The sequence below is a fragment of the Anticarsia gemmatalis genome, chromosome 15 (assembly GCF_050436995.1).
Source record: "Anticarsia gemmatalis isolate Benzon Research Colony breed Stoneville strain chromosome 15, ilAntGemm2 primary, whole genome shotgun sequence".
NCBI classification, from domain to species: domain Eukaryota; kingdom Metazoa; phylum Arthropoda; class Insecta; order Lepidoptera; family Erebidae; genus Anticarsia; species Anticarsia gemmatalis.
In genome coordinates this window covers 5,930,980-5,958,545 of record NC_134759.1, presented here as the reverse complement: position 1 = coordinate 5,958,545, position 27,566 = coordinate 5,930,980, and the positions used below count along the sequence as shown (strand labels likewise).

The 27,566-nt window shown below is 34.3% G+C and overlaps 6 protein-coding genes across 13 annotated transcripts in view; 3 read left to right on the top strand and 3 right to left on the bottom strand.

Moving 5' to 3' along the window:
* The window catches only part of AdamTS-B (ADAM metallopeptidase with thrombospondin type 1 motif B), a 70,834-nt gene extending 69,060 nt beyond the window's left edge, over positions 1–1,774 (top strand). For both annotated transcript variants that reach the window (XM_076123170.1, XM_076123172.1), the window contains exon 20: positions 96–1,774. In XM_076123170.1, the coding sequence (XP_075979285.1) occupies positions 96–230 (135 nt within the window). In that variant the 3' untranslated portion in view covers positions 231–1,774. The remainder of the gene's footprint in view (positions 1–95) is intronic.
* On the bottom strand, positions 1,762–7,336 carry LOC142978669 (G kinase-anchoring protein 1-like). 2 transcript variants are annotated; one of them, XM_076123173.1, is made up of 7 exons: positions 7,194–7,336; positions 6,806–6,985; positions 5,385–5,507; positions 4,306–4,495; positions 3,769–4,077; positions 3,458–3,606; positions 1,762–3,014 (listed from the first exon to the last, which is right to left on the bottom strand). In XM_076123173.1, exons 2-7 carry the CDS (start codon positions 6,968–6,970, stop codon positions 2,928–2,930), a joined length of 1,023 nt encoding a protein of 340 aa, XP_075979288.1. In that variant the 5' UTR covers positions 6,971–6,985; positions 7,194–7,336; the 3' UTR covers positions 1,762–2,927. The 2 variants fall into 2 exon arrangements, with proteins under 2 accessions (XP_075979288.1, XP_075979289.1); XM_076123174.1 differs by having other exon boundaries at positions 3,467–3,606.
* A 318-nt stretch (positions 7,337–7,654) lies between these two features.
* Positions 7,655–12,302, top strand: LOC142979083 (ubiquitin-like protein 7). Of its 4 annotated transcripts, none has more exons than XM_076123854.1 (10): positions 7,655–7,852; positions 8,037–8,218; positions 8,418–8,632; positions 9,001–9,232; positions 9,742–9,866; positions 10,159–10,297; positions 10,438–10,554; positions 10,870–11,019; positions 11,601–11,729; positions 11,949–12,302. In XM_076123854.1, the coding sequence occupies exons 2-10, from the start codon at positions 8,068–8,070 to the stop codon at positions 12,002–12,004; spliced, it is 1,314 nt and encodes a 437-aa protein (XP_075979969.1). In that variant the 5' UTR covers positions 7,655–7,852; positions 8,037–8,067; the 3' UTR covers positions 12,005–12,302. The 4 variants fall into 4 exon arrangements, with proteins under 4 accessions (XP_075979969.1, XP_075979967.1, XP_075979968.1 ...); XM_076123852.1 differs by having other exon boundaries at positions 10,867–11,019; XM_076123853.1 differs by having other exon boundaries at positions 7,655–7,878; positions 10,867–11,019.
* Position 12,303: 1 nt separating this feature from the next.
* On the bottom strand, positions 12,304–16,026 carry LOC142979082 (uncharacterized). The gene is made up of 3 exons (XM_076123851.1): positions 15,826–16,026; positions 15,568–15,700; positions 12,304–14,985 (listed from the first exon to the last, which is right to left on the bottom strand). The coding sequence occupies exons 2-3, from the start codon at positions 15,690–15,692 to the stop codon at positions 13,275–13,277; spliced, it is 1,836 nt and encodes a 611-aa protein (XP_075979966.1). The 5' UTR covers positions 15,693–15,700; positions 15,826–16,026; the 3' UTR covers positions 12,304–13,274.
* A 563-nt stretch (positions 16,027–16,589) lies between these two features.
* On the bottom strand, positions 16,590–18,266 carry LOC142979084 (2-oxoglutarate and iron-dependent oxygenase domain-containing protein 3-like). Its single transcript, XM_076123857.1, has 4 exons — positions 17,945–18,266; positions 17,335–17,761; positions 17,050–17,202; positions 16,590–16,877 (listed from the first exon to the last, which is right to left on the bottom strand). Exons 1-4 carry the CDS (start codon positions 18,043–18,045, stop codon positions 16,608–16,610), a joined length of 951 nt encoding a protein of 316 aa, XP_075979972.1. The 5' UTR covers positions 18,046–18,266; the 3' UTR covers positions 16,590–16,607.
* A 597-nt stretch (positions 18,267–18,863) lies between these two features.
* Positions 18,864–27,321, top strand: LOC142979021 (putative RNA-binding protein EEED8.10). Of its 3 annotated transcripts, none has more exons than XM_076123763.1 (13): positions 18,864–19,117; positions 19,348–19,457; positions 20,177–20,322; positions 20,819–20,997; positions 21,852–21,952; positions 22,033–22,414; positions 22,640–22,830; positions 22,990–23,076; positions 23,158–23,662; positions 24,182–24,417; positions 24,489–24,614; positions 24,699–24,867; positions 24,939–27,321. In XM_076123763.1, the coding sequence occupies exons 1-13, from the start codon at positions 19,054–19,056 to the stop codon at positions 24,944–24,946; spliced, it is 2,304 nt and encodes a 767-aa protein (XP_075979878.1). In that variant the 5' UTR covers positions 18,864–19,053; the 3' UTR covers positions 24,947–27,321. The 3 variants fall into 3 exon arrangements, with proteins under 3 accessions (XP_075979878.1, XP_075979876.1, XP_075979877.1); XM_076123761.1 differs by having other exon boundaries at positions 18,865–19,117; positions 24,954–27,321; XM_076123762.1 differs by having other exon boundaries at positions 18,866–19,117; positions 24,212–24,417; positions 24,954–27,321.
* Positions 27,322–27,566: the final 245 nt, after the last annotated feature.

Sequence of the window (27,566 nt, the reverse complement as noted above, 5' to 3'; positions counted from 1 at the left end):
AACTACCTACACTGAAAAAATAAACATATGTTATTAAATTAATAATATGAAAACAGGTATTAAGTTCCGAATAAACTGTATTTTCTCTATTTCAGGGTGAAGACGCGACGAAAGAACGCAACGTATACTGCGTGGACAAAATAACGAACAAAGTGATAGATGATTCCGAATGCGACGAACTGAGTAAACCGATCAATAAAATCATATGTACAGAAGTACCGGCTTGTTAACGATCCAACGAGATACGAATGGAAAAACGATCTACATGATTATAACAATCATATCTATCACAAAAATGTAAACAAGCGTCAACTAAGTTTTCAGAAATGTACGCTTAATACTTTTTGATAACAATTTAAGTCCTACGGGGCGGCAAAAGACCCTTACCGGTCAAGAAGCAGAAAATACGTGCTCTATTTTGAGCTTACAAGGGTTAAGAGCGGAGCAAATTTATGAAAGATATCACTTGAAGTGATAGGGAGAATCGGTGAAGTGATAAAGTGTGGGACTCTACGAGAGCAACACTCGGTGGAGGTGATATCGTGGAGTGATGTGACAATAAGAGCCAGTGTTTTGTACTTGTTACGTATTTTTGCAATATTATATAACCCATCGAATAGACATTAATCAGTTGCGTGTAAGTACTCGAATAGTACCACTGCGTGGTGACGTGCGAATCTCGCAAGTACGTGAAACAATGCTCTGCAATTACCACTTACTGCCATATTATAAGTAACTAGGTATAACATAGTCTTCGCTTAGTTAATAACTACTAATCAATAATATTTTATATTCTGTAACATCAGTATTAAAGTGGTGTATGTATTTCTTTAAAATAATACAATTTGACGTATTGTGGAAGAAATAATGTATGATATAAATTGTTTTGGACCAAAAATATTCTAGAAATCAAATTCACGTTGCCATAATCACTATTACTGCCAATATGACATTTGTATAATATAAGTACATAGGTATTTACATAAGTCTTCATTACGCATTAATATTAATGATTCATATTTTTTGCACAAATGAATTATTGAGTATTTAGTAATTATAAGTTTAAAGTAATGTTGTATGTCGTCACACTGGGTATCCATTATGTTAGAACTGAAATCTGTTTAATCGCTTATATTGCATACCTGTATTATAGACAAAGTAAAACAGCTAGTCAAAAACTTAGGCATTTGTGCTACCAGGCATTGCACAGTTGTATCGCGTTTAATAAATCCGTATGTATTTGAATATAGTGTTAGCTAGTATTACCTCTTGCATTGTATCCACTCAGTACACTGTTTAACTTGTAATGTACGTAAACTTAGCTTGTCATGTCTATTCCCAAATAATTATAATCTGTATCTACAATGGAGTTTATACAATTGTGCCTGTATCTGGAACAAGAATGCCAATAATATTTATGAATATTATTTAAGAAGCATTGTTTGTGTCCTTTTTCATGTGACTATGCATAATTTTAAAACATTAGTAGTACTGTTATTTATCACTTAGCTACTTGTAAGAATATAACATTAATGTAAATGAGTTTCCAGTTGTCTGATGTTTCGGTTCTAAGACTCATCAGGCGGCGCGTCGATCAATTGATACACAATTTTATTCTTTAAATAGTGCTTTAGAAACTAACAATTAATTGTGCACACATTATATTAAACCGGGTTAGTATTACATTTTCATTGTAGTCGAATATTCTGTTTTATCAATTATAATTGTGTATGTAATTAGATGTGGCAATAAAATCGTGCATTGATTCAAATAATGTTTTATTTATTCATATAAAAAATTATAAAGCCCTAATCACCATTTCCATGGTTTGAAATCACAGAGAAAACAATCAACTAAATTAATGGCAATTTTATGCACCAATCACAATCAAAAGAAATGCTAATATGTATAATAAAATACAGAACACAAGGAATGAATATATAATTATAAATTTTAGTTGTCCAATTCCATAACTCTCTTAAGAGTAACTGCGCTAAGGAAATGTTTATCAAAACATGCAACTTTCGAGTTCTACATGATAATTCTTGATATTAGAAAACCAGCGAACTTAAAAGAATTACGGTTTTTCAGACAATCAACAAAACTATGATGATGAGACAACTTGTGCATGACACTGCAGATTCACTAAAATATTTTTTGTCTACAAACTACTTTTAAGTGTATCTGTATTAGAATACTTATATCATATGTTTTACTAATTACTATTCGGCTAATACATTTATTTCTTTTTTTAGTCTAGGAACAACAGCGAAACGGAAACATTAATACGTACTACAACATTACATTCAATAGAGATTGGATGCACTGTTTATTTTATTAAGTGGAAAGTTGAGATGTTAAGATTATTACTATATTTTATTACACACTGATATTTTTAAATTGGTATTAAATTTTAAATTTATAATTTGCAATAATATCTGAGTGTCATGAAAACTAAACCTGCTAATACATAATTCAAAAAATATAACTGAATATAAAATAAAATAGTTTAACAACTGCCAAATTTACACGTTTTTGTCTATTTTGAGGTACATATAGTTTAAATAAGATTTTTGTATTGTTAACAAACATAAAATTTCTTGCATCACAATACAAAATATAAAATAGTATACCTAAAAATATTTTTGTTCACTTAAAATTGACGAATACTAAAATAATTGAGATAATTTGAGATTCTTAATTCAGTACAATTTAAAAGTCTTCACTATGAAATTAGAGTGCGAACAACATTCATATTTACACTAAGTTTTTAGGACATCCAAGAATAGAATATTATTAAATAATCTCTAAAATAATACCTGTCATAGTCCATCAGAATACAAAGAATAAAAATCTCATTGATGGTTTACATTTATTTCGTTTGTTATGACATACTTATATATTTAAGAAAGAAGTACACTGCCCAATTATCCAGTACTTGACTCTTTTGTAATCATGGCCTCGGATGACACATCGAAACGTATGTTGTTTTTCTTCTTTGTCGTGCTATACTTCTGTAAAATTAAAATATTTATGATGATTATTTGTGCTACACCACGACTCAAAAAAAATATGCAGCATTAGGAAAACCTTTAAGTTCCTATAAACAAGCATTGCCACAATGTTAGTGCTGTGCAGATTGTGTCACATAACTGTTTTTTTATCCAGTAGTTAAGATCGAGGCTATGTCACCAAGCCAATCTGTCTGTCTCAAATGGTTATGGCTAGTGGGTCAAAATTTACCAGAGAATTAATATTTGTGATCTTTATCGACTAGGGTGGGTGATACCATACTCTAATTTTATAAGTCCATACTCTTTATCACCTAAAATTAGATATACTCTATTTTGTCAAATAAATGTTGGCAACCCTAGTCTCAACCCTGATTAATTGTTCAATTAGGTTAAACTATTGCACTACCTTATGTTTAGGATTAGTAAAAAAACGATCAACTTACATTTCTCACCTTATCTTTTGTCCTGGGGTCTGTATTCCTGGATCGTTCCTTTTCCAAATCAGTGTGTAGAGCCGCGAGCTCGGCTGTCAGCTCCGACTGCACCGCCCGCAGCCTTTCTACCTCCACCAACACCTCGGCTTTGTCTTTCACTGCAATTATAATTATATTTCTATATCAAAAGTTACAACACAAAAACGGAACAAAGCTATGCATATCAGAAAATATAACTTTGGGTTGTGGTCCCTGTCCGTGGACTTACTCAACAAATGTATTTTTTTATAATTTTTTACTACTATAATATCTTTACTTACTTTCACCCTGTCCAAGTATGTTGCATAACTTTTTGTTCCTGGACTTCACTGTGAAGAGCTCCTCCTTTAAACTCGTAACCTCTTGCTTCAAAGTTGCGATTTCTTTATCTTTCCTCTCAAGGGCTTCGGTAAACTGGACGCGAGTGACTATCTCATCAGATGGAGCCTGGCGATTCTTTACTCTGTCGTTAATTTTGTCTCTTAAAAGCTCATTTTTTGTTTCATTTTTAACCCTTTCGAAAAATTCGGTATCTTTTACTTCTGGAGCCTTCACAAGTTCTGCTGGATGCTTCTCGTCAATGTGATTCACTGGAAGTGTAACCCCAACATTTTAACGAAGTTATGCATAATGTACATTCAACAAAGGAAACTGTCTACTAAATATTTTTACTCAAAACAAATTACTCATGCAGATGTTGTGAAAATAAATATGAAGAATTTAATTGAAACATATTTCATAAGCATCTACACTTTTATTTCTATTCTTGTCACAGATGTTGATGTATCTAAGGCTTGAATATCAAAGTATAAACTTACTCTTCCAATCATCACCAAGGGCCAGCATATCATTAAATTGATCAAGACTCATGACATTCTTCTTCTTCTGTTTCTTGTTATTGGCGCGGGTGTTCTGCTCTTGCGCCTTTTTATCACTATCAGCCTCCTTCTTGGTCAGCTTGTAAACATCCTTTTTCTCTTCCAAGTCCAGCTTGGATAAGAGAATAGCCTGGAATTATGTTCTGCTTAAAAATACTTCTTATAGTACCCAGAGTGCCCCATACTTAGAGTTGAAATTAGTAAGGTGTGGCTCCCTAAGCCAAAAGATGAGAGTGCAGTGAGATGCAAGTGTGATGCAGTTTCTCTGTTTCAAAAGCTGCACTGATGGCAATCTAATTTACTAAATGATGGAGCTGAGCTGAGCTGCCTCGTGTTGCATGTACAGTCAACATGACAAATAATACATTTGGTTCTTTGTCATGACATTTTAACAAATGTACCACCATCAATGATAAGGAGGATGATAGATACACTGAAATTGTTGAAATAAGCTAAAATGCATTTTTGATTTATTTGCAATAATTTGTATGTAACTTTTGAACTACAGGACCGATTCAAAAGAGGTTTTGGTGTGTGATAGGTATATTATTATTTTACATTATCATATTATCATAAACATATGAAACTGCAATGCACAGCTAGATCTTAAGATACATAATCATATGTGAGCATTAAACAAAAATAAGAACACCATTCTTATTGGTAGTACATATAAATTAAATGAATAATGATTTGTATTTTCAACTAGTAGAGGGAGGATTATGTTTGTTTGTAACTAGTAGACGGAGAACATACTATTATTGATTTTATTTTGTATTATGAGCACTCTGAGTAAAAAATATTTTTATAGAAATCCTCTGTTTCTTAAACTTACAATATAAATTACATAATAATGTTAAATTTAAATAATCATAAAACATATTAAACTGGGAATTTTACCTGACTATCACAACACAATCTTGGCAAAAGCTTTTTCTAGGACTCAAATTAAAATTAGAGCCTTTTTGTGGCTAAAATATTAACCCTAAATGGCTGTTTCTCTCTGTTAAAAAACTTACTTGCTGAAGTTCATTTTCAAAGTTGCCATCAATCAGTTCCTCATCCTTCTGCTTCCAAATTTCCCATTGTTCATCAGAGGTATTGTTCTGCCTGGACTTCTTCTTTTTTGGCATCAGTTGAATCTAAATAAGATGATGAGATGTTGGGAGTAAATGTCTTATAAGCCATAATTAAAGATATGGCACTTGATAACTAGTTGGATAGCTAGCATGAGTAACACTTGAGGTAGAAGCAGTGCCTCTCTCTCTCTGTATGTTTTTTTTATATTTGTTCATTTGATGTCAGACCAGAACTATATACTACTATTTTTCCAGAATACTGTAACCTAGGCGGCTGTCTAAATCACTGCTCATTTACACACATTTTATAAATTGTTCATTAACTGCATCTGTCTTTCTGTTTGCAATACACTCAAAATCTACTGAATGGATTTTCAACAATAAATAGAATTATTCTCAAATGTTTAAAAGTGCAATTACTAAATGTTGATATTAGTATCACCAGGGCAGGCCAGTAGATCTACGAAGAAATTATAATTGGAACGGAAAAGGGATACACATACATAAACAATTGCTATAATGTATATTATATTCATAAGATTAGCTTAGTATCACACACGGGATGTAATTTTGTGTATCTCCCTTCATTCCATTGTAACACGTCTCAATCAATGAGCTTTCCACCTGCTAAGATGTACCAATTATCTTTCAAGTCCCATCTGTTGTTCGTTGTCCCCTGATAGTTTCTTTGAAGAGGTGTAACACTGACATCATGTCATGCTTTAATGTAGACGTTTACATTACAGCTGCCATGTGTGAAGCTGTTGCACTTTCGCTCAAAAACATGTCACAAAAATGTTCTATTTTGTTTTGCTTGTCATCGTAATTGTCAATTTCTCTATCAAAAGCATAAATTCTTGATACTACAAACTGTTATTTGCCTATTGTTTGACACTCGCTCAGCACAGTACGCTAAGTAATCTTTATAACACCCAATATCAATAGACTATAAAATTTAGTACATTAAGGTAAGACTAGATGCAAACTAGATAATACAGCAATCATATGTATGTGTATGTAATAGTATCATTTAAAAGCAAAGTGTGATTACAACTGTGTATGACTGCATAGTTGCAGTGCCTGTTAGAAATATCTGATTTCTATATCAAACAGATACCAAATGTGAAATTAATGAATTGTTTTTTACTTGAATCTCAAACAGCTATCTACCAATTTTCTTGTTTTGTTCCAATAAGTATAAATATAATTTTTATAACATCTATCACAACAAAACACAACTAACACCCGCAGAGATAATAATTCTTTGCAAGTGTTTTTACACACAAATAATAATGCACTTCTATATGTACATATTGATTCGATTTTAAATAATGAACCTTTGACATTTGATTGGAACCTACCTGGGGTTTTATATTATTGTTGTTCTTTGACTTTTTAGGCTCGGACTTCTTGGCAGTGGGCACCTTAGTAGTCTTCTTAGATTTCTGACTATCAGAAGACGAAGGATACTCGTCATCTTCTATCTTGAGGCCGGCGAACCGAGATGGTACTACTAGTGCAGCCATTTTATTATCACCGGTCTGTTTATTCAAAATATAAACAACATTGATAAATCTTCATAGCTTTAATATTACACTACAATGTACATTTTATTTTATAAAGGATCACCATTTAAACAAAATAAACTATAAGATGTGAGATCTTTTATTTGTTTACATCTATTTTGCCTGATGGAATGGCACATAAACAAATCAAGAAAGATTATTATTATAATAAATATACACCTACCTAGTGAAATAAATTAAATAAATATCATGAATTCCTGATGTGATAAATAAATAGAGGGCAGAATGAGGCTTTTCTTTTTCTTTTCACAGAAATACGAGGGGGCGGGGGTAAAAAGACAGCGGGAACTGCGCTGCCGTGAAGATAGTGGGGGTATGTAACTGATTCGTGTTACCATATTAAAATACACAACGAAAGAGTCCGAATGTTCTGCAGCTAGGTACCTATTCTCGTTAAGGCTTCTACATATGAGTCAATATTCTTATACTTTTCAGGAGAATAGATTTTGCGAAATAATATCAATCATCTTCTCTATCTAGGTATGAGTGGTGCGGAATTATAATGTTGCAGTGTTCATCTTACATTGCCAATGTCCTACTAATTGCTCATTCAAATTCGATGAAGTATTACCAGTTATTAAAAAATGATTATTGATCGTTTTTCTGCTAGCTGTCACTTCAGGTAGATAATGAAGTGAGGCGAATATTGCATATTTGCTAAAATGCTAACTAAATTTTATCTGTAGCTTTGTGATGACGGGCGAAATTGCGAAAAGTAAAGTGTATTTTTTACAATAAAATCGCACAATAAGCAAATAATTAACACACAACGAAGCAATTGGCAGCTTTCAAGAAGCTACGTCCTATATTTCTTCAAATAACGTGAGTGTGATTGCCAAGCTTATCAGGTCAGGAAAATTACTATAGTCTCCCTATTTTATTATTTATTTATCCTTTTGTACAATAAGTCTACGTTACACATTCTGGAAGTACATAAGCGCAAGTCGGTAGAGACATTTACGAGCTCTAACTTAATTCATGTATGTTTCTTCTCATATAATTACAGATCTTAACTCCGAAAGAGTAAGTGGAACAATATGGACAATCAACCGTGCATATTCCTCGGGATCAAAGTAAAACCTGGACCTATAGAACGCTACAAGCTTGAGAACTTTGCTCTAGACAACACTGTTGACAATCTTAAATCAGAAGCAGAAAAGAAAGCAAATGTGCCTTCTGCTTCCTTGGGTATGGTATACAAATTACTATTTGTTTACATAAGTAGTATGAAACTTTAATCTTAACAATAATAATGTATAGCAGCATATTAAGGTTTAAAGAATGAATGAATGACAGAATGTAATGATGATTATTAACACTTATTAATTAAATACCTAGGTATAAAACATTATTGGGTATGTAAAAAATAAGGCTGAAATGTTTACAGAATTGATACATCATGGTAAGATTTTAAAGGATGATTTGACTCTACAAGACAGTGGAGTGAAGAGTGGGGAAATGGTGCATGTGGTTAAGAAAAAGGTTCAACCTCCAGCTGCACCTCCACCAACATTCTCTGACAATGATCTACAACTGCTTAATACTTCTTTAAGAACTTTAGGTTGCACACCTAATGCACCAGGATGGACTCGAGCTATGCAGGTACTTATTGCTAGTTCTTTATTATAACACACAAGCTGTCAAGTAATGTAAATTAAATCAGTCCTTGGTCATGTCAATTTCAAAAGTATATTCTATATCTACCTTAACACTATTGTTATACTTTTTCACTATTTGATTTCCAAAATTAGACCTTTGAACAAGTATTGTCTTAATATAATCTCCATTCTGCCCATATGTTAAGCGACTTGTGATGCATGCTGCTTCATTGCATAGAAACAATACAGATCCTTGTTACTCATAGTAGTGCTATTGTATTGTTGCTATGTTATTATTCTTTACAATTTTGAGTGTTTTCAGTTTAGGATAAAAACCTGAAATGTTTTTTATTGTTCTAATTGGTTTTTCAGCTTTTAAATGACGATTCTGCAATGGCTGAAATCATAGAACAAGCTCCATCAATTGGTGAAGATTGTGTGGCTCTATCAATTCTGCATGAAGTGGAATTGCTGGCTGCCCTGGGAGCTAACATACACACAATGCGACGAGGTGCAAATGCTCACCCTGAGTTACCTGCTGCTCTTAGACATTTGACAAGACTTGTACGGTCTCGAAACAGTACTACATCTTCAACTGACAGTGGTAAGTAGAAAAACTCAGTTATTGACATAACAGAATTTTTGACATGGTATAACATAAATTCCTTTGATTGATACCCTTTTGAGTTTTGTTCTGTGGTCAGTGGCTGAGTGTTATGCACTCTTGGTTCTTATTCCACGACTAACACCAGAAGTGGTAAATTCAACAAGTGTGTTGAGAGAAGACAAGAGCAAGCAGGAAGAAGTTATTCCTAACTTCAACTGACATTTTTATATCTATGGCTATTATTATTTTCTTGCCAGAAAGTTTTTGTTATTTGCTTTTGCCTTCCTTTGTGCTTAACCACAGAGGAAGACCTCAGTTTGATGAGAACATGCAATCTCTTACTTAGATAGAAAATAATAAATTCTTGTTGAGTACAAGTAAAGAACCCAACCACACAATGATTGTATGCTAGATTGTTATGACACATTGATGTAAGTCCACTGTGAATGACACACCTACATTAATTGTGAGTCAAACATAACTCATGTTTTTACCTCTTGTTTCAGTGCCCACATCAGGCTTCGCTTATTCATTAGAGGCACTGTCTGAAGACGAAGATGCTGATGAAGAAGAAAGTGAAGAAACTGAGAGGAATCCCATCACGCAAGAGCAGTTCACGGCTGCTTTACAGGTCAGTTCTATAATACTAATCATATGCTTTACATCACTAAAAACTCTATTTTTTGTATGATTAGTGTGAATGCTGGTCCTGGTAATTATTGAACATTCGAAATGCCGATAAGAATTTAATTTCATCTTCTGCCAAATGAGGACATTACCAGTATAGCAAATTGCCTAACACAAAGATGTATATAAGAATTGGTCTTATCTTTCGCTACCATTTGAACTCTCAACTCATTTTGCAAAGTTCCAACTTTAAACTAATTAAAAAAGCAAATTTTAAATGTTCGTTATACATTTAGGCAGCAACAGACGCGATATCGTCATCGAGCAGCCGCGGTGCCGGCAGTCAGGATAGCCTTCTAAGGCTTATACAGTCTGCCGGCGAATCGAGCAGAACTACGTCCTCCGCTACTGAGTCCGGCACTCCAACAGGCTCAGGTAATTTCTAACATTATTTAAGCAAAATATTATTTCACACGTAATTTTTTTTTATTTATTTCAGAATTTTCTAAAGAAATACGGCAATTAACCAGCCATATCTGCATATTTACTTACAATGAACTTTATTTTCTTTCTAGCTCCTATGCGATCGCTGATAACACCTGAAATGTTTAGTGAAGCAATATCAGAGGCTATAAACAGAACATCTACCAGCAGATATCCCAGTGGAACACCCATGGATCAGAGCAACAATGGTACTGCAACTATATTTCCTGTTTTATATTTTTTGTAAGGTGACAGCTTCTTATATTCCATGACTGTATTCTTTCTTTGATAAACGTGATGATAGGTTCCTGGGGTCGAATATCAGCAAATAGACATATTATATTTTTTTTGCATCCACAGTGATGAATATTAAAGCAATCTTATTTAACTTTTTCGTGATTCCCTTTTGAAGTCTGGGACTACAAATTAGTATCAAATATTCATAATGTCTATATTTGTGGTCTGTGGTGTAAGATTACATAATGTTGAAATAAATAGTATCTGATGTTGTGCTTCTGTAGCAGCACAGGAACTGGCAAGGCTTGCCGCTACCGTCACTGAAAGAGACCGAATGATGTCAGGTACTGGCTCGCCCGCGCCCCCTAGCGACGAGCAGCAGCAAGGCCTCGACCTTACGCGTACTGTCTCGAATCCAGGAAATGATAGGATCGAAGGTCAATACGTCCGTTAACAGACTTCTTTGTGCCAAAGACATTATTATACAAGTGTCTATTGCATGAGCCTTATCGTACAGCATGGGCATGTTAAATAATACATACACTGTGTCATGTATTATTTTTGGTTTTTATTCTTCTAGCAGTTTTTTCTTTTTCATATTCTTTTGTTGTTGTCCTACTCCTAGTATGTAAGAATGTATGTTGATAATAAAAATGCGTCTTTTTTCGCGGCAGTTGATATAACACCTTTATATGAATATTCTACACTTTATATGATGCTTAGGTACATAAATATGTTTTGATCCATAGTGCTTAGCGCATACTCGTATTTCTATTCTTTAGCTTTAAATGTATTGTTCTTATTTTGTATTTTACTTTTCCTTACTCTGTTACAAAGGTTCCGATTACGAACTTGTACTGAGACCAAGACGACGGAAAAAAATATTGAAATAATAATAATATCGGTGTAATCTCGTTAAATAACTCCTGTTGACCGATTAGTGCTGACGGGTGATCATGTTGTTATATTATTTATTATTATAATATATAAAATCTCTAAATTTATATTTGTTTTGCAGCGTCGTCATCACAAAGTCCAGTAGCAGCAAGAGAGAACAACGAAGACTTTTCTACGCAGTTGCAGCACATGCATGAAATGGGACTGTTAGACGATGGGCTCAATATTCGCGCATTACTTATTTGCGCAGGTGAGCAAATTTATTTATTTATAGAAGTCTGTACATATTATAAATATGTCATTTAGATAGCGTGCAACGCTTCGCATGTTTTGGAAATTATAGCTCTTGATAAACTTTGTTTTTAAGGCAATCGAATACGATAACAAAGTACTTACGATAACCCGATTTGATACTGGATATGGTAATGGCAAGCCAGAATAAATAAGTGATTGTTTTTTTTGCTTTCAGGTGACGTAAATGCAGCCATTAACTTAGTATTTAGTGGTGCAATAGGAGACGAATAAATGTACAATCTTGCAAATTTACTTATCATGAAAGAATTCGATAATGGTCAATACGCCAAACTGGCGAATATTATGTGTTTTTACTATATTCTTATTCTTATGTATATATCAGTGTGACTAATAAACTTACTGGTCATCAATTTACCTTTTACTAGCTCAAAAACCAGTAAAACTTAAAAATACCTAGCTATTGCAAAATACATTAAATTATATTATTTAGAAGCTATGAATAGCTCTTGGGAAACTTAATGCAATATGAATCTTGAATGTGGTCAATGGAATAAACATTGAAACACGAGTTTTGTTTTTATTTCTTTATTTATTATTAATTTTAACACCAGTTAATTTTGAAAATACTGTTTTTTTAATTATCACGGGATGCGGAATCCATAAGGGCAAGTATAAGAATAGTATGTGTACTACTATAATATATAATTAAATAATATCCGAATTAAAGTGCTATGTATAATACCTAATATTTATCTAAATAAAATACAACTGCCGGAATGTCACCCGATGCGCGTGCTGAACGACAACCAATGGCAAAAATAGTTTTAACAGCTCATAAGTAAATACTATGATTAGTAATGTCCAACAGAATGTTAGGTATAATGATAATAAAAATGCATAAATGCACTAGTAACTGATCATATTTAGACGGGGATTGTGTTTCATTCATAAACACTAATTCAGAAGGGGAACTAGCGGTCGGACATCACTACATAGAGTCAAAAGATAGTTATAGCGATCTACATTACAATAGCCATAGAATGCATCTAAAATTAAACATTATACAATAGAAAATTGACAGTAGTCAGTATTAGGTGTCTATCACCTGGTAAAGCTTTTATAATCACTTCCTATAACATCAAACATTAATATGCATGAAACCCTTTAAAACATATAATATGCAAGTGTTTAACAGTTTAAAATATCTCTACTTGACTAAGTTATTGCTGCTATGTGATTACTACTGAAGATTAATCCTTTATTTCTAACAGCTAATGTTTCTAATAGTGTAAGAAATTGTATATTAAAGTATAATTACAACATCATAAACATGTACCTACATATTGAATCACATAACAGCTATAAATATAGAAAAAATAATAGGTTCTAAGGTTTTATTATCAAGCATCACTTGATGTTATCGGTATTTGGTAGCAGGGCTTGAGATGTTTGTACTAACCCTGCTTTAGAGCCAAAAGCACCTCAAAATTTTAATTTTTTCATGTTGTGTATATTAAAACAATTCAAATTCTTTGGTAAATTAGTGTTTCATTTTGAAATTCATATTGCGTTTAGATAGCTTTTTGTAAGTGCTATTGTCGCTCTTAGCACGGCATTGTTCGCGTTTTTGCATGCGTCGGAAATACCATCCTGCATTGTTAGGGCTTGTCTCACCAAATAACTCATGTTCGAGTTTTTTCCGGGCTTCTGTCCTTAGAGCAGCTCTTTTATCAAACCAGTTCACATCATCACTTTTACCGTTTTTCCCAGTACTCTTATCCAATTTCTTGTTGACTTGAATTTCTTTAGGCTTATTATTAGGATGTATGTTTAAAGTGCTCTCTGTCTCTGAAAATTGATTTATGTAATGTGTTTTCTCAAAGTCCCGGCTCAGTTGATTACCATCAGGCTTCTTGAAAACATTGTCATTTTCTTGTAGTGAAGTAATTGAGAAGTCATCATAATCTTTCATATAGCCACCCTTCATTTCCCATTGTTCATATTTGTTTCTCCTCTTTTGCTTTTTGTGTAATTTTTGTCTGTCACGTTTTTTCTTTTCTTGCTTGTGCTTTTGTCCAGTATATCTATCGTCTTTCTTTAGCTCCTCCTCACTAAAATTTATATCATTTAGTGTCACATCCTTATCTTTTTTAGCCTTCTTCTTTATAATAAAATCTTTATGATCTTTATCTATAATTTTATTAATATCTCTCTTCTGTATATTGTGGGCCTGCTGTTCAGACTTGAGGGAGTCTGCATATGTGATCTTTTTAGCTCTTAACACAGGGTTTTCAGCATATTTGTTTTTAACACCTATGTCCAGAAGTTCTGCATCAGAATCAATGCTCAAAACAGGCTTACTTTCAACTGAATCAGGTGTGTTTTTCGTAGGTTCATCCTGCAATACTTTGTGTTCCTCAGTAATGCTGCTCAAAGGACTTTTTACCATTTTTTTTATAGCCTCCTCTTCATGTTTAATTCTTTTTGTGACTTCATCATCTAGCCAGCTTCTATTTTGTTGATAAATATGTTTTAATTTTTCAACATCCCTAATGAACTCTTTCTCAAACTCTGGTTGTACTAAATGGTTGTTTAGATTTTTGTCTACAAGATTAATTTCATTGTCAATACATTTTGTGATTCTCTCTGGGTTTTTATTGTTAAGTGGCTCCTCATATATCTTTTTACATCTTTGTTGCTTAAATGTTATTTTGTCAACTGCATTGATTTTTCTGTGTTGCAACTGTAAGCTACTGACAAGTGTTAGTTCTTTTAATTTGTTTCGTAAATATGTATTTTCTTCTTGTAGTTTATATAGATTAGACAGTATTTTGTTAATTGAAGGTGTAGTGTGCACAGAGCATTCGTTCCTGGCACCCCACATATGACCAATAGCCACTCCAGCTGCAGTGATTACACTACCCAGCATAATAATATTGAGTACAGTGCTTAGCCTCTTATTTCTTCTGTGAACATAAGTTTTGTGTTTGCCAGTATTATCGCCCAGAAAATCTTCCTCGCTCCCTATAGATTCTTCATTATTATTACTATTGGGAGGCAGTGGGTCAAACGAAATAAATTGTGAAGGTGGTAATTCTGTTGGACGGCTCTCCTCTGTTAAAAATTTGTCATGCATCATCTCACAAGGAGTGGATGATTCTGGTTCACTGTCACTGATGATTGATATCCCATCTGTATCTTCATCTTTGTCTATATTTGAATCTGCTACCTCACAGGAGTCTGCTGTCTCCCTGTATTTAGGAAAAAATAGTATACATTAATAGTAATTTTGTGCTACAATGCACTGCAAGGCAATTACATTGAATAGATGATTAGGTACGCTATTTCCTTGTTTAATCAATTAGTCACACTTAATGCAATAAAAATATAATATTGAAGTAATATATTTCTTTAAATGATATGTTCTTCATCTCTCCTTTTGTCAAACAAATAACTGCTATCACAAAGTCTCGACACAAAAATACCACACTGTAACCACACCTAACTCAGTCTACAATATTGATATTGTGTTTGTAAATAACATTTGTAAGCTTCTACAATACTGAATATATTTAATTTTGTTAATAGCGACAATAACAACTTATAATTTTCTACTAATATTGTGACTGGATCTACAACTACCTAATGGAACATAGAATTAAGTAATTACATATTGATTGAGTAACAATTTGACCTTACAAACATTAGACAGCATATTAATGTGAATCCATAACATCGAATTTATGTGAAAGGACACACTTTAGGTCAAGGTGGTGAAACAAATATCTGCAGTATATAGTATATCGCGAAACCTTGATAGAAATAACACTTACCGCTCGAGTATATGACTGTTTTCGGTAAATTCTGGCGCGTCATCTCCATACGCGGGACTATGTTCTAAAATTGTCCAACTATCTCCCGAATCTGAATCACTATGGTCAATGGTAGACCCGTCCATCTAAGTATCTACAACAAAATAATATATATAAATTAGGATAATTACCAAGGTCTCCAAACGGTGGAATGAAAGCAATCGCGATAAGTTTCCACAAGTGCAGAAACAACGATTTGCGCATTTCATATTTCCTTACCTTAGTGCACGCTCCAAACAAAAAATTTATGAATCCAATAACGCTTGGAACGGACCAGTTACACTGAAATTTTGCTTATTCAAAAACTAGGATTTTTGTGACATGTTTTATATTTTGTTTTTTATAAAAATACAACGTCAACGTCAGAGAAGCGACTATGTTTTGTTTTGAAATTATCCGAACTGAAGTTAGGTGTAAATAAACTCGGAAATTCGTAATTATGCATGACAGATTATTCAATGTTGCTAGTCGTCAATAGTATACTGTTACTATTTTTTTAATGGTTTTTGTAGGTCTCTATTCTCTCGTTATAATTCAATATCAAGCAACGTTAGACTGATGTCTCGTGACATATAGATATTTGCTTCTTTTATGTAAATGCCTTCTTACATTGCAATAAATTATTTGGGCTATAATTATACTTGTTTTTTTTTTTTTAAAGACAGCCCTCATACGAATATACAAATAACGGACTCAAAATACAAACAGTCCCGAAACAATCATTTGTGGGTCGCACAAATAATCGTTCCGTGTGGGAATCGAACCCATGACCTCCCGACGCAATGGTAGCGGCGTGGCGACCTAAACCAATGCGTCATGGAGCCAATATTTAAAAGGTTTTCAGTTCTTCACATCATTCAAATAATAACCAATGGGCGGTCATAAATATACCAAATATCACTAAATAATTTCATCAGAAAGCATCTGCAATAGATGGACACACGCCAATGTTAATGATGAAGATGATGGAATCATAAAAAGCCTTTGACAGGAAAGTTAGTTTATTGGTATTTATTGGTACTAGGATCTTCAATAGCATGTTGTTTATCACATGTAAATGAAATAGTCATTGCATATCTGACACCAGAGGTGACTTTCTCCACATAGTGAAAATTTTCTCGGCCACTGGTAAACATGCTAAGTCGCGCCTTTCTTGGTTCCACAGTTCTGTTAAACTTCTCATCAACAAAAACAAATCTTCCACCCTTAAAATCAATGTTGTAATCTCCAAGATAAAGCAGTGTGGTATAGTGAAAAGATTGATATGTTTCCTGTAACAAAAACATGTTTCAGTGTAAACATAAATTTTTGAAAAAGTTAGGTATGTTTCCTAACAATCTCCACACAAAAATTATTTAACCTTAGTGTCTCAAAAGCATTCAGACACTGTTGCATTTATATTAAATAAATTAGTCTTCATAAAAAGATTTCAGATAAACATACCTTATCAACATGGGGATGCCAATATTCATCATGCAAGGTCACTGCTGGTTTAGATGTGATCTCAGAGAAAAACGTAGGGTGTGTCAAATATATTTTACTAGGATCAACACCAAAATGATGGGCCACTGCATATTTAATTTTTTCTTTGATCACCTGAAACAAGGGTATTATGCTCATAATAAAAAAAATAATAAAAAACTGCTCAATCACAATATCAGGCATATATTGTATGCTGATACAATATATGCCCGATATGTAGTATTCTGTTTATTATTTTTTACTTACCCTGTAAATGTTAAAATCATTTTGCTCAAACAAGTTTTTACCATTTTCATTTTTGTATATATTTATGAAGTGCTGGCCCATAGATAATGCACCACTGTGTAAGTCTAGTATTGATGCACCACCAGATGATCCACCTATCTTGAGACCTTTTTTAGCAATTGCTAACAGTTCATCCACTTCTCGTACAGATATTACTTTGTCTGTGACAAATCTTTTACATTCTTGAGGGAAACATCCTTCATATTTGTCCAACTCTTTTCTATATGAAGGAGAACATTCAACAACTAAACCTTTTCCAACCAAAAGATCAGACTGCTTTGCAAATGTTTTGAATTTATCGTCCTTTGATGAGAAATACACTACAATGAGTAGAGAAAATATCATAACAACCCGAGAAAGTACTTTTAGTGATATGTTTTTGTTAGTTCTGAAAAGTAATACCATGCATTTAAATTACATTTTAAATATCTTATCTAAAACCACGACATGGTTTATTTAACAATAAATTAGGTTACAAAAATAGCAGCGGCATTCGTAAAAGAAATATATATTAAGCGTATTAATCAAGCAAATCACATAACACGAGATTTTTTGTCTAGAAATTACTTACGGTTTTATATTAGGGTTTAATATGGTACTTTCATTACTTTCTTTGGTTTTATTATCGGTCACATCTTTATTTCTAGGAACCCTTTTCTTGACTTCCTGCATCTCGGGAATGAAATAGGCCGCCAAACAGTAATATTTAGTCGTACTAGGCAAGTTTAAGGCAAAGAAGCATTCCTTTTTTCGCGTTTTCTTTATTTATTTTTTAACCGAATATGTACCAACCATCAATAAATACTGAAACAACAAATCAAAATCAATCAGACAGATGTCAATCCGAAAAAGTATTCCGATTGTTTCTGATTCTGATGTTGATTGTCAAAAAAAGTCAATACCTAGGTAGGTACCTAATTATTTTCTGTCTATAATGTTGCCAAAAGTTAAAACAGTTTCATGAATAGAAATCGATATCTAGGTAGGTACCTAATAGAAAAGATAACAATAATTTAATTGCGGTTTGAGTGGTCCATGTTTTTCGGCATCCAATATATTATAATAGTTACAATCGGGAACCGACTATTGCTAACTTTAAGCATTCAGAAGATATCCTTACTTTGCGTACCTAGACATATGTATTATACCTACGCAATATGTAGGTAGGTGATGTTAATTATTATACTTTACGATCGGTTTTGGCCAAGGCCACTTCGACTTTTGATGAAATCGACGCGAATGGTTGTAGTGAGAGATATTTTACGCCAGCCAATTTTTACCAAAAAAAGCCTCTGTATGCTATGACGGTCACGTTAGATTGCCGCCCACAAGTTTGAATTACTGGCAGTTAATGGGTGGGCCTATAACTCATTGCGTTTCCCCCTTGATTTGATCATTTGCCTAACAGTTACCGTGCAGCTATCTAACGAAAACTTTTAATTTGATACATTAAAAAAATACATCAGTTTTATCGTCGTCGGTATATTCTTACAACTGGCAACACTGTCGACTAAAAAATAACACGGCGGTTTATATGTTGACTGCGTTTGCAATTATCAATTTTATTTTGAGTATTTACTCTAAATTTTCTGTGTTTCCTTATATTCTGGGTGGTATAATGTGTAATTATTGACTGCTGTTTCAATTTAAATCTCAACTGCTATCTAGAACTGTGACAAAATGTATTTCGAAGAAGAAGAAAGAATTCATCCGGATTTACTTCATGTTGTCCGCCGTGAATTGTGTATGTATTTCTTCCACTGTTTATTCTAAAAAAATGCACATGTACGGAAGCAAACTCTGTAAGCCCAAAAATTAACTTGCATAATGAGGATGAATTTCTATTAAATTTCTTTAAAATGACTATGCTTTTCAATATATGACAGGTCTTTCAGAATATGCCCTGAGTAATGAAAAGTGTATGCTAGTTGTATTTTTCTATCTGCATATTTGCCATAAATATATTTGTTACAGATGCCATTAACTCAAACCTCGACATGAGTTTTGGCATAAAATATGTACCTACTCATACTGAAGATGGAATACCTATCAGAAAATTATATGTGTCAAATTTACCCCCAAAGGTAAGGTTTTACTTGTTGAATAAAGTTATTAAATGATAAAGAAAGAGGATCAAAAATTTTCGCTGAAATTAAAATACACTTTGTTATATTTTGAGTCTAGGAGACCATTGAACCAGATGCAATTCTTTTATGATTCCAACATTTCTGTGTAAAAGTTTATTGTATTAATTAGAGACTTACATAAAGTAGTATTTGCTTATGAAACAAACATTCAGGAACAGATGCTGACCAAACACTTTTTACACATTTTCATAGACAATAACCCTTTGTTTCTTTGTTTAACATGACTCTCTCTCATTAACAAAAAAATTAAGTTTACTTTACTATTAGATTTTAGATGAGCCATTTGTAAGCAATAAAAATATTATATTCAAAATATTAGTACAGCCAAATAGTTTAGTTTCATAGCTAGTATAATATTGTAGCTAGCTATATATTATTTTTCTCTTTATTTACACTTTCTTAGGAAAATAGAAAACTATATATTAAAATATTAGGTACATTTATTTGGCTAGGGGTGTAAGGAACTGGGTGCTGTGTACTGGCGGCTGGGGCTATTGTATTAGTTGTTTTTATTACTAAGTTGAAAATGATGCATTTGCCATGTGCTTATATGTGCAAAAGTCCTGAAATATATACATTAATTTGTCTATTGTATATCTGTAACAGCAAAAAAACTTTTGTGTATTTTACACTTAAAATGTTTGTATTTATTCTAGACCACTCGGGCGGAGCTCCATGGGGTTTTTGCCCAGTATGGCTTTATCAAGAGTTGCTGGCTAAGGATGGGAGACAAAGGCCCAAATCGAACACCTACTCCTACATATGCATTCGTCACCTTCAGCAATCCTGCAGATGCCCACAAGTAAATTTAGTTTATTTTCTTACTAGCTGACCCGCACAACTTCGCTTGCATCCAATAAGAGAGAATGGGTGAAATTTTCCCCCGTTTTTAACATTAATTACTGGTACTCTGTTCCTTTTGGTTGTATAGTGATGATATATAGCCTATGTCCTTACTCGGGTATCAAAATATTTCCAAACCAAATTTAATGCAAATTGGTTCAGTAGTTTAAGCGTGATTGAGTAGCAGGCAGACAGACAGAGTTACTTTCGCTTTTCATCATATTAGTATGGATATGCATAAAGTGCTAAATAATCTTGTATCTTGTATGTTAAACATTTACGCTTATTAGAAAATTGACATACTGTAAGTATGTGTACCTATGTAGTATTTGAATTAGAAATATAATTATGAGTGTTGCTAAGTGAAACAAATACATTGCCTTATCCATTTTGTGCAATTATTAAATATAACCATAACCATGGTGTGAGTTTCATATTATGTTTTTATTATTTAGAGCTCTTCAAGCTCCATCCCATGAGAAGACACTGAGAGGGCGGAATCTGAGGATATCACCAGCTGATAGCTGGCATCAGCCAGTTGAAGAGTCTGATGCTAACTACAAGCCCCAGCGAATGTCACGTCATGGCATGCAAGGCAGCTCTTCACACAGTGTCCGGACTCGTCTTGGTGATGGTATGTTTTATGCATTTTGTTTATCAATCTTTGCATCTTGTTTGCTCTAGAGAAAAAAATAATTATACAATACATTGCCTAGCCTATTTTGTTCCATTATGCATGTTTAAATTTAGTGTTATGAAAAATTTGAAGATGATATAATATTTGACTGCTAGTCAAATCTGCTACTCCATATGTAATGTAAAATTGGGTGTTTGTATGAAAATACTTGCATATGTACTTATACTATATGCTTCACATGTGTGTGCTATTGTTGGGGTCAAATAAGTGATTAATATGTTGTTTCTAACTGACTTAGTTTTTATTTTTAAAAAGACAACTCCTGCACTAAGAATTGCTCTGGTGTCGCGGGGACTTTTACAAACACAAACAACGGACACAAAGCACAACCAGACCCGAAACAATTATTTGTGGATCGCACAAATAATTGCTCCGTGTGGGAATCGAACCCACGACCTCCTGACGCGTGGCGACCTTTAACCACTGCGCCACTTGAAAGAAAACTAACAAAATTTTATCCAGAAGAAGTATTAGAGAATTATGTTTATCCAGACAATTTTTTTTTGAGAAGCTATTTTAATTCCTATTATGTAGATTGATCACTATTAAATGACATTTAACAACAAAGCCGAATTTGTTAATCTCAATCAGAAGGGCTACAATGATATAGCTTAGTTTGGTTTAAAATATATGTTTGAAGTCCAACAAAGGGTTAAAATGTTAAGAAGCAGTTACAAAAAAAACTAAAATAACACTCAGATGTGGGTAAATTAGTGATCAATATACAGAGGAATTTACAGAACAGTTATGTATTATGTTGTTATGATTACAAAATTTACATCTTTTTATAGTGATAACTGTCCAGCGTATTACGGAAGCCGATTATCCAGCTACAACTAGCAGAAGCGACCATGGACCCTCTGTTCACGTGGATCCAGTACAAATGCGTCAGGTAAGCGAAATAAACGGAAAAACTATTTCTTCTCAAAGATACAGTATAGCATTTGACGAATAAAATCTGTTTTGTTTTAGCTATTGAGAGGAAATCAACCAATAGATATTGATGCATTCAAGACAACATTGAGTGATGGCACTGTTGAATTTGAGATACCTTCTTTAGCTGACATTGCTGTAGGGTTGCCTTTTCAAACTAGCAAGCCCAAAACTGCTGACCATGCTGAAACAGCTGGTGAAACTTCAACTGCGTCACTCGAAGCTTTAGCAGAGTCTAGAGCCAAATCTCCTAAGCCATGCGCTGATGTTCCATCTGGCCTGCCTCCTGGACTCAACATATTGGACATTCTTAACAGAGATTGTCTTACACATATAATGGCATATATTCCTATTAGAGACCTCATTAGATCGGAGAGAGTGAGCAAAACTTGGCAGCTTATGATCAGGGAATATCTAGAAGGTAAGAACTTTTTTATTTTATATTCACTTTAAATCTTTATTACATGCCCTTTTGGTTGATTTTACTATAGTCAGAATATTTATTTTATAAGAGATTGCAATTGCTCTTGGGAATGTTCACTATCAAGTGTATCCAACATATTCTTTACTGAGATTACAGCTAACCACAGTTTACATAACGAAAACTCCTTTTTTTGATTAAGAGGTGTGTTGTGGTGTCGGTCAGGTATCCGCGTGTTCAAGACGTCGTGGTGGCAGCACGTGCCGGTGATGCTGACGACGGCGGTGCTGCGGCGCGTGCTGCAGCGCGTGGGCACGTCGCTGACGCGCCTGCACATCGACCACCACTGGTCCGCGCTCAACGACCGCACCGCGCACACTGTCGGCAAGTTCTGTCCCAACCTTGAGGAACTTAAGGTACTACAAAAAGTCTACAATACTACTGCCCATATTTTTCTGGTGTAGGTAGACATTTAATCCCTTCATTGCTCATAAAGAAGTGTTTCAAAGAACTATGAGACAGGTTTTCTTTCAGCATTAGAAAAAGTAATAATTTTGCTAATTTGTTTGTTTCAGATCGTAGGCATGCACACTAGGAATTGGAATCCTCTGATATATGGATGCAAACAGTTAAAGAGCCTGTCCTTTGTTTCCTGCAATAAGGTATGATTTGTTATTGGAAATATTTATCACACGAAACAATTTTAAAGTATATATTTATCAATGGTTGATTTTTTATTACAGCTGACTGATTCAAGTTTGGTACATCTAGTCAAGAGTGAATCGTGCATCGAAAGCTTGACAGTCGCAAACAATACGCACGTTACTGGGCTGTTCCTGACAGGCTCTAATCCACAGAAATTGAGCTCACTCTCGTTTTATAATTGCTACAGTCTTCAAGGCACAGTACTGAGCGCCGCCATCGATAGTCTTCCCGGTTTAACTTCTCTCAAGCTGGACGTGTGTCCTCATACAATGTGGAAGATTATTCCGCTGATATTGAGCAAGCTCCCGAGACTGCAGGATCTGTCCTTGAGTGAATACATTTCGGTGGAGATGTGCTTCTCGCCGCAGTGTAACGACGCGTTCTGTGATGCGCTCGCTACGCTGTCCGAGCTCAAATCGCTGAACCTGAGCCGCAATATTTACATCACCAACGCGGTACTCAAGCGCGTCGCGCAGTGCTGTCCAAAACTAGAAGTATTGAACATTTCCAGTTGCAATTCGCGCAGAATCTTCCCTCATCCAGGTGAGACAGAAATATTTGATTTTTACTAATATTTTACTAATCTTAAATAAATATCTTGCGACGATGCGTATGTGTTTGTACGTACTGAATCAAGTCTAGCTTATTACACCTATAATTTATTCTCAACTGGGGTTGTTTTTTTTTAAAGAAGGTACCTTTTTAATAAAAGGAACATGTAATAACGATCGATCTCGTGATATTGACGTTGATAACGAAATGGCCTTCTCCTCGTATTGCAATTTAAATTTATACCTGCTTACACAAATAGACTCACGGCTAGCGAAGTCAAGCCGGCGGATCGCTTCCGTCGACACCAAATTTTGAGCCGAAGATCGACTCCAAGCGAAGATCTCTTTTTATCCCTCGTTCACTGCCAAAGTTCGGCCGGGAAAGAATGCCGTACGTCATTAAGCGTACGTTGTACCTCGATTGTGTTTGAAATTTTAAATAAATGAATGATAAGATCTCCCGTGGAGACGGATCACGAGGTTGGGGGCAGGCGTTAATCTCGAAGTAAAGTGGCGCCGACCGTCATGTCGTTCCGCACAGGCGTGGGCGACGAGGGCGTGTCGGCCGTGTGCCGCGGCTGCCGCGGGCTGTGGGCGCTCGACGCCTCCTACCTCGGCGCGCTCAGCGACGCGGGGCTGCGCGCCGCCGCCCAGCTGCCGCGCCTGCGCCGCCTCACGGCGCGCGGCAACCCCGCGCTGTCCGCCGCGCCGCTCGCCGCCTGCCTCGCCGCCTGCCCCGCGCTCGAGGTACGTCCAGCCGACTTTGACGCCTTTCGACATGTTTGTTATCGCACTAACGACTTTGGCGTGATCGACAGGAGGTGGACGTCTGCGGCTGCGATGGAGTCTCGGAGGAAGTGGTGTCGGCGGCGGTCCGCGCCCTGAGAGATAAACCTCGAGCGCTCATGCTGCGCCTGGCGGGCACCGGGGCGGCGGCGCCCGAGGTGATACGCCTGAATGTGTTTGAATTTATAGTATCGATACGGCTCGCTCCTCGCCGACGGTGGCTGACACGTGTTCTGTTGCAGGTCCAGAAGGAATTCCCCAATCACAAGCTGTTGACCGTCGACGTTCAGGACGATCGCAGTAACCCTCATCTCCGACCCGACTTCGTGGATCGTATTTTTGAAGACAGCTCCGATGACTCTCTCGGTGATCTCTACGATCACGATGATTTTGACGACTTCTTTGGACCAGGTATTATATCCTAAATATCTTTTATTAGAAATGTTAGATACTGACTGGTGGTTACTACCTTACTATTTTAGCACCTTAATTTTTAGATGACGAACCGTTTATGGACGAGGATTTGAACAACTACGATGGACTTTATCAATTCGGCCTCCACGCCCCCGACATAATACTGCTTTAATCGGCCGACATTTCATCAGACTTAATCGCTGTAAGCACATCATACTACAGCTTCAATAAGTTGCAAGGAACAGGATTTGCAATGCAACGTTATTTTATGAATTGTCTTAAACATACTATAAGCATTTTAGAATTAGTTGTTTTGTTCCAGTGATTTGTTTATATTTCCTGTGAAATGGAAAAGATGGTTTTATTGGCTTAAGACCCGATTTTATTTCTCATTTCTTTGTATGTTTTTATGTACCTTATATTGTATGTAACATCCAAAATGCGAATGGGAGCAATTTTTTGTTTGAACATGCCATTGTTTGGTTAAATAGTTTGAATGAATGAAAATATGGTTTTAATTTTAAGAAGTGGCATAAAGTAAACTCAGTTGACATTGACCAATGTTGGAGTGGTCTAGTGAACATTTTTAGCATATAAATACTTACCAGTACTTAACAGTTACACTCCAACTTGGCACTAATTTAAATAATAAACATCTTATTCTGCTCTCAATCAAACAGGTGTGCTGTAATGTTTTTTACTTTTGTATGTTTAAAATTAACTGAGTATAAAACGCCGCTAGGAAAAGTTTTCAAAAGCTGATCAATACAAGTATAGGATCACTCTAGATTTTTTTGCTAATTAATCATAATATTAGTATTTATAATAAACAATAGCCGTGGCGCGTGTAACTGAAATAATTTGACCCGACGTGTAATGATTAGCTTTAGAAAATATTCTTTTTGGCGATCTACATATAATATACTATAGTGTTTTTTAAAAATGTAGTAGAATATAACAAATAATTAAAAATAACCGTAGCTAATAATCTCCAACAATAACACCCTTTGAAATTGTAAAAGGTATTTATACCTGAAGTGTTGGTAAATCTTTGTTATCCTATCGACTATTGCAGCATTAGGCCATTAAAATAATATCTACTAATATTAGAAGTTAATTATTATGATTATAATATTATCTGTGATCAACCATTACTTTCGCAACAAGAAGTCCCACACCTCATCTAGATATAGCCATTATTGTTTACTTATGTATAAAATAAAACATTTTGATGTATCGTATTATAACTGTAAGCAAAGTCTGAATCTATGTGATAAAATAAATTATTTCAAATCTCATTTTTCGATTTTTATGCAAGTTTGTATTTCATTGATTGCAGTGGTAAATTCATGTTTATTTAAGTAACTTAGTTTAATATAAATAAAAATTGAACTGGTACAATGATTTGCAAATACCATTTGAACTTTATTAGAATGGCTGTCATTGATTTTTCATTTGTTGTAATCAATATCTCTGCAATAACCTGTTTATGATACATTTACTAATACTTTGTAGTACATCAGCTATCTTGCCTCTTTGTAATAAATAACTGCTTTAAAAATAATTTGCAATTGTCAATCATCTAATAAGTGTGAGGTTGCAATTTTTTACATTTTCAGATTCATTTCACCAGCTTAATATGCCATAAAATAATTTAATATCAGCTGTTGTGTTTGTGTAAACATATGAAACAAATAAGGTTTATCAAGGCCTAATGTTTTCTATTTGTGTATGTTTAGGTATTTATGTTGAGTTTATTCATTTTATTTCCACCACACTATAAATAAACATATTAAGCTGGTTCAACTGCTATTCCAATAAGAAGAGGCACCTCAATGTTCGAGTGATGCCAGGTATTTTTTGCTATTTAATTTAGACGGAAAGTTTTAAGTTTAGAGTCTTTTTCAGAAGTTTTTATTACACTACTGTAATTTATTGTACTTTCACCTTTGTAAGAGCTCAATACAATCAATGTTGTGGTTTTTATTTGTTTTTAATAAAGAATGATTTTTGTTTTAATCACAGTAGCAAAATCAATTATTATTTATATTTTTAAGTCTTTATTTAAAACCTAGCAAATAACAATTTTAGTAACCTGGGTATTGGAGGAAGATTTTTGTTAATTGGGACAGTTTTAGTTATGAATATATACAATTCCAGCGAAACAAAATCATACAATTTAGTTTATGGAGGAGAAGCTTTGTAATATTTTAATTTTGTTGCAGCTTACATGTTTTTATTTGTTATCAGAATCGCCACTAATGGCCACTACTGTGTTCTATTCTTCAGTATGTTTGATACCTGTCTCTACTAGTTTAGTTTTTCTCTAATATGTTTGTTTAAAAAACATGTGAGCGTTACTTGCTTTACTTATCACAGGTGGTTACATAGGTTTTCATTTGATCAGACTTAATAAAGTAAGATATCAATCCCCAATGCAGGAGTGTCAAATGTGTTTTATTTCAAATATTATAACATGATTCATCTGAGGTGTTCAATGTTGTAACATTTATAAATATGTTATTTACGTTTGCAGGGATGGCTTGCAAATGGTAGTGATTTTGTTTTTAGAGTTATGTTTTGGTAAAACCCTGAAGCATGCAATGATTTGTGAAAATACATAGATTTTTATACATTAATTGTTTTAACATATTAGTAAGAACTGAAATACAAAAACATTTTCTTCAACAAATATG